Below are 13,597 nucleotides of genomic sequence, written 5' to 3'. Positions count from 1 at the left end.
ATTAAGCAAAACAAATGAGCAGAAGAGAAAAACATCGACTCAGAAAAGGGATTTATATCAGTGTGTAAAAATAAACAGAAGACAGAGCTGCAGAAGCAAGGGGCATGATGTTTAAATGAAGTACACTAATCTATCAAGCCTTACCAACTAATATATTGCCTATATATCCAACCAATGTTGTTTTTCATGAATGTATTTAATTTCATGTGCCTTAAAGTCCTTTAATCTTGAATTAACCTAAAACATTCATTTTACATTAAGCACTCTGTAAAAAATGTCACACACAAAAATGATGCTTCTGTTTACTGCTTTCTTGATTCATTTTAGATACACATTCATATATAACTACTGCACCACACAAACAAGTGTCACGCACCTTTGACTACAATAGGCCCATCGTCTCCCTAATTTGGAAGTAATATTAACTTTAATTTACTATAATGAATTATTTGGATTGTAAATAAAGTGGCAATTCATTCATTCAATTACTTGTGATATAATATCATGGATTAAATGAGAAGTGCTCCATGAGTTGTTTCCTCTCCTCGGGAGTGAGTAAATCATGCTGCTGCAAAAACAACACAGAGTGTGAACGCAGCCGGGAGGAGGAGGAGGCGGAGGAAAACACAATTAAAAGTATGATTAGATTATTGTAGCTCTGAAAAATGAAGACTAATAACCCATCCTGCAGCCCTACCGCCACTGTGTTACCGTAATTGCTCGACACAAGCACACAGCAGTAAAAGGTCAGGGATCAGCAGCGTACAGACAGCCACATCAACATGACCCGCCTGGATTTGACAGCCACACAGGTTCATCGAGTGCAGTAAACTGAATGACAAATGTGTGTTCAGCTCCCGCTAAGCTCCGAGTGGACCTTCCCTCCATCTTCTTTTCTCTACAGCCAGCCTATTTGAGCTATATCTGAACACATCAGACTAATGCTACGAGACATATCATGAGGCTCCCTTTGAGTAGAGAACGGATGTCTCAGGAGGATGGAGTTTCTCTCTTTTTAAAGAATGTATCCAACAGTTTTTATCACAATTGAAATACAACTAACAGCATCTTAGAGGCTATCCTTCCTAAATAGTATGCGTGTCCTCGATACTCATGCTATAGCCATTTACAGCCATTGTTGACTGAAGAAGCACCGAGCAGCGGTTTATTCAATTAAAGTTCCCCAGGGTGTGCAGCTGCAAATGAACTGCAGCCTAACAAACTCCCACCACCACACATCACTCTGCTAATCAGACAGCAGCCATGAGGCTTGCACCACACTTTGACAGTTCATTCTCACTGCATGGACGTCTGTGCATCGGTGTTGTTGTGTACACAAAGAGAAAAACCGGATCTGTCTTTAACAATCACTGCTAAAAGTTGAAAAATTGAATCGTGTTTGCTTTAACCTCCTGAAATCTTTCATAGCTACTTGCATGATATTTTGTTTATAGTAGCTTCGAAAATCAGAATATGTAGAGTAACAAAGCGCGAAGCAGAATGTAAAGTCATTTTATAATGACAGACAAAACTGACATATCATTAATGTGATAGATAGTGTGACCTCTTCTCTCTCGTCTCAGCTTCACTTTCAGTACAAAGATAATGTTTTCACTCTCCGAATTGATCCCCATCAGTGGGTGGAGTTTGTCATGGGGTTAAATATCTCATATTGGACTTTTGTATTTGTGCTTTTAGATGACAGCTCCAGAAAAGCCAAAAGGTGGACTTTCAGTTGTAATTGTCCCTTCATTGTTACGCACTGTATTTTTCTTTTGACGCTCAAAGCTTTGGTAGAATCATTCGCAAAACATCCATAATGGTTAAGTCCTGAAGTAACAGGCTTTCTCTGTATGAGATAAAAGACTGCTGCAAATGTACAGAGTGAGGAAACTGCTATAATAGTGGTGAATTATTTGGGTCTCCTGAGCGATGAAAGCCTAATTCACATGAGAGGCTCCATTAACCTCTGAATCATCTGCAATGCTATTACATCCTCTTTACACACACATTGCTGCATAAACCTGCATGCTGTATTAGAGAGAGGTTGCTCATGTTATTTTATCTCTGTTAAATGGTCCTATGCACCCACACAGCTGTTTTACATTATTCTGCCTGGTTAGCTTTTATTTAAGGCGGGTGGAGTCGTTAAACTCAATCTAAACAGGAGATCCTCTACATAGTGCTGGGAGGAGCCAAACCCTGCAAAATAACTGAAACACGTGTTTTATTCACCATAGCTGTATTTAGCTTCAATGTAAGAAAAACAATGTCAAATTTTCCTGCGCAAGTGCTCACATCGAGGAAGCTTATTCAGCGACAACATTAGCTCCCACACTTCTTTGAGGGGTGCCACATTTAACACAGCATGTGTGTGTGTGCATGTGTATAGTGTCTTTGCAGCACTGTGACAGCAGTGGGAGGAAGGAAGTCACACGCCATCTCATCCTCCATGAGCTTCTGTCCCCGAGGTTGGCTGGTTACATAACTGACGCTAACACAGAGCAGTGGCCACCTCTAGGGAGCTCTGTCACACGTAAATGTCCCCACACCCAGATGTACCTGCTGCTGTGAGCGAGGCCAGCAGATCTGCTTGAGCACACGAACAAAGAAGATGCTGTGAGACAGTGTATCATATCATGATATTATTGCTTATGAAACCTAAAAAAGGAAAAGTACTACTTTATAATGATGATGATGATGGTTATGTACAGATTAGTGTACAGATAATGTAGTATATATTGATAACTCTATACACAAACTGTCCTTAGAGGAAAATGTGGTCCCTAAAACAGTGTTAACCCTTTATAGGGCACTCATTGAAATACTTTGAAATTCAAAAATTCAACCTCCAGGTCTTGAATTTACCAGGCAGACCCCACTTGTCCACTGCCGTCAGCCACGCCGCCAGCTCCCGGTTTGTGGCCTTGATCGACACAGCATCTTTCAGGGTGCAATCAAAGGTCTTGCCGAGGCTCTTGATTCTCGGTAATCGATGGAATCTGAGCGTTGTCCAGAGTGAAGCGGAACTTGTCTCTCACCTTCCCTCTCTTGAGCACCAGGAGCCTAACTAAGTCGAGACAACTATGCGATTTACTTATGTCTGTCACACATCACATTGTGGATGTGATGTGTTTGGATGAAATATTTTATGGGCTTTTGAGCACGGGGACCCTTGCTAATGTAGCAGGGCAAATAAGTACATACAAGAAACACACTATGCTTAGCCTACAGCTGGAATGCAATATTAAGAGTGCGCATCCGAAAAATGAACAAAACATCAGAGGCAACAAGGCTCAGTAAGGTGATAATCTCTCCTAAACACTATGATCACGATGATTATACAGTAGTGAAGTCATTACGTCCGTAAAAACACTACACCCTTTCATAGCTCCAAGGATTTTTTTTCTGTGTGCCCCACTTTCTCTATCTCGCAGACAGACAAAACCACAAGCACACACAGACTTACAAGCATTGTGTGTGGGTCAGTGCAGCAGTGGCGGCTGAAGACTGGAGCAGAGGTCAGCCGCGCCCTGCTATTATCCAGAGTACTGCATGCTCTGTTTAAAGGCAGCGCTGTGGCACCTCGACTGATGGCTCAATAGAGGCCTGCTGGGATCTTACGAGCAGGTGAGGAGTCAGACGAGCCAGAGGGAGAACACACACAGAGGTATGCAGTGTTTGCACACAGACAACACAATAACACACACACACGCACGCACAGGTGGACACATAAATGCTGTCAGTTATAAGTGAAACGGAGTAAGGAAAACCTGCATATGCACAGCGAAGCACACATACATGCAGGAATGCATGACTGTGCACCCACGCACACACACGCTGACTGTGTGGTAAAAAGCCAGTCCGGCTCTCATGGGAACCCGCCCTTGGCCAAAGAGAGGGGGAGAGGAAGCAGCTGGCTTCTGGAATACTTCCCCTCCTAACACTGCAATTTCCTCCCAAAGGCACACCTGGGCAAGCACTGCTTCACACATACATTCAGTACACGTGTGTGTGTGTGTGTGTGTGTGTGTGTGTGTGTGTGTTTGAGTATTTTTGCACTTGTGTCTGTGTTTGGTTCTTAGTGTGTGTTTCTGCTTGGCTGCATGTGTGTTTGTGTTTGCAGGTATGTGCGAAAGCAAACAGCTAATCCAAAGCTGTTCCCTCCTGCCCTATAAAACCCCCATATTATTTCATAGCATTACACATTATTACATACATAAAACACATGTCAATAATGTAAGCTGTGAAATGGAGTGTGGCGCTGCTGCTCTGTTGACCTGAAATCAGTAACAGCTTTTGCTTCAATGTGGCACCACCGAACAACCAGCAGGTCTGTACCCAGTTCTCTTGGATGGACACAAAATTAAGAGTCAAATTTAGAATCAGACATTTGTAAAGTTAAATAAAAAAATCTATAAATCAAACAAAAATATTGCATGAGGTGAACAAAATGGTTTACTTTTTTTTTGTGCTCTTCACGCACTAATTCCTGTAAGTTTCAATTGAGTGCTTTCTGTTCCTGAATAGGGTATACTTATATTCTGGACTGTTATCATGACAGACCATATTTAAACACATTATTATGGTCACTGAAGTTTATGAGTGCAAATTCTGGAATTTGCTGCAAAGCAGTTGATTCTTTCTGTAAAAGCTAAAAATGCTCTGCCTCAGCCAAGCCATGGAAAAAGACATTGTTTACATAAAGTATAAACAGAAAGGAATTCTCTTCTATAACTACTACTTTAGGAGCTTAAAAAAACAGCTTTTACATTCTTAGGATTCTCTGATTTAATTCACGCCAGAGCTTAGAGGGTCAGTTGTACTTTAAGATGAACCCGAAGATGGTGCTGCAATGGGAGTACGTGGCTTCACTTAACTGTGCCAGGTCACGCTAATAGAGCATAATGTTAGAAATAAGTACAACCTGTGGACAGGCAACTGGACCAGTTAGTGACGGGTCAACAGTCAGTTATACTATTTCAATTACTTTATTAGGAGATAAAACGTGTAAAAGACCTCCCAATGTGAATACTGTGCAGTAAATATACCAAGTTAAGAGAAGGTAAGGGTGGCACACGGACGTTTTTGATTATCGATTGATAGCAATTTAAACACCTGTAATACTACCAAAAATGCAGTGTCAGCAGGTTTGCTTGTAAATGCATCGATCTGGTACCATCAATTCCCCCCCCCCCCCTCCCCCCCATAGAAAAGGTTTTTTTTAATAATCATAAAAACAAACAAGTGCTAACAGAGTGACATATTATTGAAGACAAGCCAAATGCCAAGTATATATAGTGTATTTCTTTAACCCTGGAACCGGATGTTGCAGATGCAGCATGATGGTGTCATCAATATTTTGGGGATATCTATTTAACTTGTATTAACTGTGATGTTGTGTTTTTTTTTTTACATCTTTGCACAGTACAACCAAAATATTTTTTTTCTTCCATTTGCACGGATAGTGTAGACAATTTAGTATTATTCTATCTGGGATTCAAATAACAGACAAGTTGTCCTGCAAAACCCTGTTTCAACTTTAGCTTGAGTTTAGGCCATTTTCGTGATGTGCGTGTGCCCTCGCAACTCTTAAGTGCTTAGTCACGTCTGTCCTCTTAAAAACCCCTGCAGTATACGACTATCCTTGTGTCACACCAGCAGAGACTGAGCAAGAGCAAGGAGGAGAGACTAAAATGTGTGAGAGAGATAGAAAAGAGAGTGGTTTCCTGAGGGAGGCCCCTTCATTTTCTGGATGTGCGAGGCAGACATTAAGCTACATTGACTAGCACCACTGGCCTCTTTCTGACCCTCTTTGGCTTCCTCTCAACTCAGGCTAAAGCTGATTCGTCACTGTATCCATTCTCTATGTGGATAGCAAACAACAAGAGAACAACAGTGATCTGATAACAGTGCACATCAGCAAAAACAATAAAAAGCAGAATACAGTAAAGCACATAGAAAAGCAGCACCTGAGGGTTTAACTAATTCTCTCTTTTGCTGTGTTGCTGCCTCAGACCTACGCCCAGTGTCAGTCCACCAGCTAATTGTAACTTCCTTTGCCCAGAGGCGGCAGAGAGCCTCTCTACTCAGAGAACAATACAGACCTCTGAAATGTCAATGAAAAGAAGTCAGCTGCAAAGGATGAAAAATTTGATATACAATTCTGAGTACAATAGACAAGATCAGAACTGAATTTAGTATGCTACCAAAATAAAACCCAGAATATTATTTTTTCAATACACTGGAGGGACGATGTAGCTCATGGGTGAATGTCTTTTCTGTAGTTATAAACAACAGTAAGACACAGGGTCTTTTAACATGATAACACGCAGACTTTTATGTAAACCTTATATTTGTGAGTTTTGTCTAGGTAGCCATCTAGGTGCGGGGGATTATGGGAAAAAACCCTCTGGTAGTCCATCTGTTTAGGCATGTCCCAGTACCCTGGACACAACACTGCAGTGGCACGCATACATATGCTTGCAAACATGCAGTTAAAGCAGTGCGTCCACACAGACAAGCCAGTCCCACAAGACAAAATACAACAACCCCACCCTAACTGCCCAGCCTTAAAAAAAACAACAGCTAAAAAAAACTACAACAATTGCTCTGTGATGACAACACAAGTAGCAGTTGTGTGGGTATCTTAGTCAGACGTAAGAAAACATATATTAACTGTACTATCTTTAAATAAAGGCACAACAAGCCCAAAAATAAACCTTTACAAAAATGATCTTAATTTTTTCACGAGATGACAGGAATGGGCCAACAAAAGTAAAACATGAAATTCTAAAAACAGGGAGGAGAGATTAAGGTTAAATAAAATGAGTAGAACTGAGAGTCATTGATCAAATCCACCCATAAAGGAGGAGATGAGATAAAATTGTAGGGGGCGGAGAGCAGACAGATTGAAGGATGGAGCTCTGTCCGCCCAGCTAAAAATGAATGGCAATCCTTCATTTTCTATCGCCGCACCGATTAATTGACGAATGTGCCACATTCATAATACAGCCTGCTCTCTCCACTTAGGACATTGACTCACACCTCCTCAGCTTATGGTCTAAGAAAGCGATCAATCTCGCGCCTTCTTCGTCTCGCTTACTCTCCTCTCTTTGGGCTCCTCGATTACCTGTCTAAAAATAACTTCCATTCCTCTGTCTTTAGCCAGGAAATGAGTCCTGCATTCAATAACTGGCGGTGAATTAAGAAGGAGATCTCCAGAAATGATTGATTGATTATTAATTAAATCCTTAATGTGCCTGATTGATCTACAAGGGGATGTGATTGTCTGAGGAGGAGAATATAACAGAATAAATTGGTGGAGGATGTTTGGGGAGGTGAGAAAAAGAGTGTAAAGGCAACAGGATCCATACTGTGTTATGTGAGCATGTATGTGTGATATTACAGTGATTTGATGTAACAACTGGAAGGTGAACCTTTGTTTACATAATGTTATGGTCTAGAATAGCTGAGATAAAAAGGAAAAGGCAAGAAAGAGAGAGATCCACATCAAATGCCACTGGGAGCAGCACATCCTGTCTGTCTGTCTGTCTGTCTGTCTGTCTGTCTGTCTGTCTGTCTGTCTGTCTGTCTGTCTGTCTGTCTGTCGGTCTGTCTGTCTGTCGGTCTGTCTGTCTGTCGGTCTGTCTGTTTAGCCTTGAATAATCCCAGCACTCAAAGCCAGACTACCACAGAATTCTTGCCCACGCCACACAGACACGCACACAAACAGCCGCACACACAAACACACACACACACACTGTGGCCTGTTCTATCCTACGCTATTGATCTGCACCCCACTCTTCATTAGAAAGAGAGATTCAAAGGAAACAAGGAGCTGTGAGACGTGTTGTGTGTGTGTGTGCGCGCGTGCGTGTGAGTGTGTTAACGCGTACGTGTGAACGTGTGTGTGTGTGTGTGTGCAGACAGCTCACGTGTGTTCACAAGCGTAAATGTATGATCAAGGGAGTTGTGTAAGCTGCGTGTGGTTACATCCTGTACGTGAGTGTGTGTGTGTGTGTGACTTTAGGTGTTTCAGAGTGTGTGTACGCCTGTGTTTGTGTGTGCGGCTGTTCTGCCAGGTATCAGTAACAGTGGGAGCAGATCTGTGTTACTCTAATGCAGTCTGTCCTCTCTGGGTGTTCCTATGGAAACTCTCTCTCTCTCTCTGTATATTATTAGACATGCTCGCATCTCAGAATAGGAAGACACAGATCTCATCTATGGAGATACACTCGTTATGAAGCACCTCAACTCGCTCCTGTACATCATGGAAGACTCGCTTCTGTGAGAGTATTTTTGGCTTTGGTGATTAGAAGAGGTGCAGACTCTTGCACTGGTCGGGTTCACAATTGATTATCTTGTAGGCGTTGGATCAATCACAGTGATCAGGCGGTTACTTCTTCTGACACAAGCCTAAGGCATGCAGTGCAGTTAACGTTTTTTTTTTTTTGACCAACTTAAGCTTTTAAATGACAACTCAGCTAGCAATAGATTTTATTATAACATAAAATGTATATTTTTTCCCTCGCTGTTTTTTTTTATGTAGCCACTTTTAAAAACTTAACAAGAAATACAATATTTTATTTTACCATCTGTAAGCGAAAAGAAAAGACCTTCTCGGGTCACTGAATAAAAAGCTGCTTTTTTCATGACAATCCCTTACACAGTCCTATCATAGATACATGTTGTGATGTCTATGTATTAATCCCTTAATTTTTTTTTATTCCTATGAATGATATAGAACTTCATTTAAAGAGAAAAATACTGAACGTAAATGTAATGACATGAGAGTCTTTTTTGTTTTTAGTCTATGTTATTTGGGGGTGGTCTACTAGATTATATGTTTCATTTAACATGATTTCACATCCTTATGAACATTAACGTTTGGTTTCTGAGCTTTTTTAATACAAATGTTGCCGTAGAGACTAAAATAATTGTGCAGCATCATTCAGTGCTCTTGAAGAAATCAAACATTCGACAGAATGGTGCTATTAAAAGAGACACTTCTAATGTTTCCTAATGTGTTCAAGTTACATCACATAACACAAATAAACAAGTTAAACCAATGATTGAAGCCTCTACTTACTTTGCAATATGGTAAAAAAAAATAAAAAAAACCCCCTCAAAATTCTTCTAATCAAAGTGATTCTAGGACAACTCCTAACAGTGGAGAAGGGAAAGTGAAATATGTAAATATTATTTTGGTTAAAACCTTGAAGCCAACTTAAACACACATTTGCCTGCTCTCCTTTTAATCATTGAGCTGCTATGCCATGTCTAACTGTATGTAATATGCTTCCTCTATAACTTATTTTTGTTGTCGTTTCCCTTTATTGATTTCATCTGTAAAGTGGGGAAAGAAAGGAGGCACACATGATAAGAAACGACTTGAGTGCCAGCTGTTAATTGTTAACTCATCCAAGGCAGCGTATAATTCTATAATAGACACAGAGGGCTCTACCTCTCCAGTCCAACAAGCGTGACTCCATGTGTCACTCCTTTATCGACTGAAAATTAGTGCTGTGACAGGAGGGTGTGTTTGAGTGCATGTAGGTGTCATCTTTTTGACAGCAGGGTGTGCTCTCACTGTGAGTCACCATCTTTGCATACAATAGTTTGATGAGATTATACGACGAGGTGTGAATGAGAGGAGAAAGGGGTTCTTTCTGGAGAGAATAGCCGGTTTGCAGTGTTTTAGAAACTTGCTTTTATTTCTACGAAAAGTTAAGAGAAATATTCACATTCTGCTGATTTTTAACTTATGGTGAATGATCAGGGATTTCACATGCAGTTAAGAGTCTTTTACGTGGTTACTTCAAGACAAAACGTACAAGATGGAGTAAAACAGTGCGGAGTGTGGCAGGGTGTATACAAGTGAAGGCAGATAAGAACTGACCTCTGGAGTGGTAGTCTGCCGCTGCACTGCCGATGGGCGCTTTCTTTACAGCCGAGGAGCGATACACGATGTGTGTCCTTCCTCCTTCACCCTCCGCCTCCTCCTTTTCTATCACTCCATCGCCCCTCTCCACCGGTTCAATGAAAAACTCCTCCTGCTCCATCCTGATCATACCAGCCTGAAAGAGAGGTTGGAAAATTAATCAGCTGACATTAATTCATCAGTTGACGAATGAACTCTGGCATTGTGTTAATACGTGTCACTGCCTCATACAACAACACTATTCCTAAAATGTGCCCCTCTTTTGTTTGCGTCTCTTCCTCCATCCATCCTCAAGTCCTCTCTTGGTCTGACATTTAAAAAAAAAACAACAACATCTTTTCTTCTCTGTATTGCTGTGTTAGGGGCATGTCAGGAGAAGAGAAAAAGGAAGGGACAGCAGTGGTCCCTCTCAGGGTTCAGGGGAGGCCTAGAGTGGCACCTGGCATCTAAAATGGCTAGCACAACAGCAGGAGATGAAACTGTTCCTCTCCCATGCTGAACTAACACGCTCTGTCAGGTAATTCCCCATGTCCACCACACACACACCTACACACACGCACAGGCACACACACATTCAGACTCACACGGAAAGAGTGAAGCTAAGACACTGAACCAAGAAAGAATCCTGAATACAAAACGTGCAAAAAAAAAAAAAAAAAAGAGTTGTGTGCACAGGATTGGGAAAATTGCCCGTCACTCTTCCTTATTCCATCTGTCTGTTTAAGACAACTGGTAATTACCACGGCAACGCACTGCTGTAGAGGGAAGCCATGGGGGAGAACACGCAGAGGGAGGATGGAGAGGCTTTTGAGAAGAAGAGTGCTTAAGAGAGAGAGCGATAAATGAAGATGAGAGAAAACGTTGATATGATCAGCACTGGTCTGTGTCTCTTTCTGCAGATGCAGGAGGGAAGACCTGATGAGCAGGAAGTGAAACAATATGTTTACAATTTAGAGGAGTGTGTGTTGAAAAGGTATGTGTGGACTAAAGTGTACAGAGACATTCAAGTTTCACAATTACCTATTTAATTATATTGATCTATAATGCACTAAATATATGTCAAATTTAAACTTTATCCCCAATAAATAATGATATAAATGCAGAAGAACAAAAGCTTGACATTATTTTCCTTAAACCCTCTTTCTATTCTGAATATTAGATGTACTCCTTCATATTTTTTAATTCTACACATACCTCTGTTTACTGTTTTGGTACTCTTTTTTCTATTGGTGTATTTGCTGATTTCAAAGCACTGTGCGTTGGTTTATGCGTCTTTAAATTCAGCAGAGCCCTTTAAAACAAAGGTCAAGGTGTATACAAAGGATTGTGTTATACAGATTTCAGGGGCTGGGTTTATCTGAAAACGGTCTTATGAGTAATGGAAATGGAACCTCAAATTACATACAGGTGCAAAAAAAAAAAAAACTGTATCTGCAAAGAGCATAAGAGAGAGAGAGCGAGCGATGGTACCAGGATATATATAATTTATAACCTTACGGTACATCAAGGTTTTAATTTGAAAAGCAAAACCTGTATGTTTAATATTCTCATTTCATACCTGTGACAGATTCTACAGGAGTGGACATAAATACGAATGATATATCAACATGGCTATCCTCATATGTTTGTACTATGATTAAAATAAGTCAGTATTCTATTCTTCTTGATGCGTCTTCTTCTTCTTGAGTTATCACATGACACTGCAACTTAAGAAAACATGCAAACAGATCAAACACAACAGTGGAAGTCATAAACACAAAACAAACAATCTTGCTAATGAAAGGTTTTGAAAGTCAAACTATCATAAAGGCCTGTTGGCTCCACAGTGAGCTTCGGGTCACAGCTGGCAGGAGTCGCACGTACAGAGGTTACAGTCCTCGTCACACTGGTCGAGGACACGTTTCTGAGATCCCGTCACACACCCCCCCCACTCTTTTCTCCTAAATTCTCCTGTCACTCTATATCCTATTCAAATAAAGTACAAAATATCATAGTGGTATAGAAAATAATATATACATCACAAAGAATGATTTACTTTAATTTTCATGTGTTTGCTGACTGGATGTCAATATTATGAAGGGTTTTGAGAGTGATTTGACTGTGTACATGTCGTTTATAAGTCGCTCACATTTTTGTTGTTGTCCAGACCATCTCACATATCACACTGCTTTAACCCAAGTCATTTGACTTCACATGAATTTAAAAAAATAAGCTATACGATGAATAACTAGCTCTGTGCTTTATTCCTTTAAATGTGTCCGCTGTGTGGTCATGAGAGCGGTCAGATCAGTGGCCATATCTGAATCTATGATATCACTTGTCATCAACAGCACAGACCCACCATTGAGCCTGAACCAATAAAAGCAGCTTTTATTTATGTATTTATGCACGTAGACCATACAAATCTATTCTTTTATGGACACAACTATGCTTATTGAATCCTTTGAGCTCTGAGGGAAGCGAGGTATAAGAGCGTGTATGCTTCCTGAATACCTCAGAGAGGCTCATTTGAAAGAAGAGTGATATTGGGAAAAGAAGCCCCTCGGAAAAGAAGAGACGCTCTTTTTCTCGCCTTTACTCTCGCCCTCGCCCAGTCCCCTCTCTCTCTCTTTCTCTCTCTTTCCCCCTCTTTCTGTCAGTCAGAGCCTTGGTCCCGGAAGGATGTCGACAAGCCACTGACCTGCCCTCTCTCTCTCTGTATCCCTTCCCCCCCTGTTTTCTCTCTCTATCTCTCCACCTCTCTCTCCCTTCTCATCCCTCCATTTCCCCAAGCCGTGGTGCGGCATTCCGATCGGAGCTGATGGATCTGCGATGGTGCATGCATTCCCGCTCCAGAATACCAAGCAGTGGGGAGGGGAGTGCCGTGTCAAAGAAAAAGATGACATGTGGGACTGGGAGACATGGTAGGATCGATCGCAGAAAGAGTTGAAGGTGTGAGGGAGCTAAGGAAGTGGACATGTCCTTTGAAAAGCTAAAGTGGATAGAAAGCATTTATCTTCCATAGTGAGAGGTATTGTTTTCATCTCCTCTAAGAAGGAGCAGCCAAGTCCTATAGACGAGGGGATTACAGAGAGGTTTGTCCAAGTAGTGTCACAGAAAGTCACAAATGAACAGATGCTTTCAAGCCTGTACCCTGAATTAATCAAATCATGTCGATTTCATAGAGTTTGACCATATTCCAAAAAACGAGGAGTTCTTTTCTGAACTCTTTTTGGATTTAATTCCTCTGCTAACCAATCAAATTGTAATCTACACTGATAAGTTATTTCTACAAAATGAAATGAAGTGTAACTGGCAAAACACAAAATAGAAAATATGTTGAAAACATTTTATAAGACACGCTCACAGTGTCATTGGTAGGCATCTCTATTTGTAATATACTGAATATATACTTCTATTATTGACATTCCTGAGGCACAGTAGACCATACAGTGTTCAAGGCAAGACCTTGAAAAGCACGACTGTCTAAACAAAACTGTCAGCAGGTTTAACAACTAGCGAACAGAGAGAGCTTGGTGTGTGCAGGCAGACTGCTGCATTTAGAAACTGTTCTTTTGTAACTGTAAATTCATTTTGCTCCTTTGGCTGATGAGAGTGACGTGTTCAATTGTAATTAATTAGCTCGACTCTTCTCTCGAGACTCTTTCACCCAAT

The 13,597-nt window shown here is 41.0% G+C and overlaps 2 protein-coding genes across 3 annotated transcripts in view; both read right to left on the bottom strand.

Annotated features, from left to right (window-relative positions):
- LOC306829490 (A disintegrin and metalloproteinase with thrombospondin motifs 2-like) overlaps positions 1–13,597 on the bottom strand; it is a 103,779-nt gene that overhangs the window by 45,190 nt on the left and 44,992 nt on the right. For both annotated transcript variants that reach the window (XM_079352536.1, XM_079352537.1), the window contains exon 3: positions 9,902–10,079. In XM_079352536.1, coding sequence (XP_079208662.1) covers positions 9,902–10,079 — 178 coding nt within the window. The remainder of the gene's footprint in view (positions 1–9,901; positions 10,080–13,597) is intronic.
- The window catches only part of LOC306829495 (uncharacterized protein), an 87,470-nt gene that overhangs the window by 50,695 nt on the left and 23,178 nt on the right, over positions 1–13,597 (bottom strand). The window lies entirely within an intron of this gene.

Source organism: Symphodus melops, assembly GCF_947650265.1.
Source record: "Symphodus melops genome assembly, chromosome: 9".
Taxonomy (NCBI): domain Eukaryota; kingdom Metazoa; phylum Chordata; class Actinopteri; order Labriformes; family Labridae; genus Symphodus; species Symphodus melops.
This window is presented reverse-complemented; position numbering and strand designations above follow the sequence as displayed.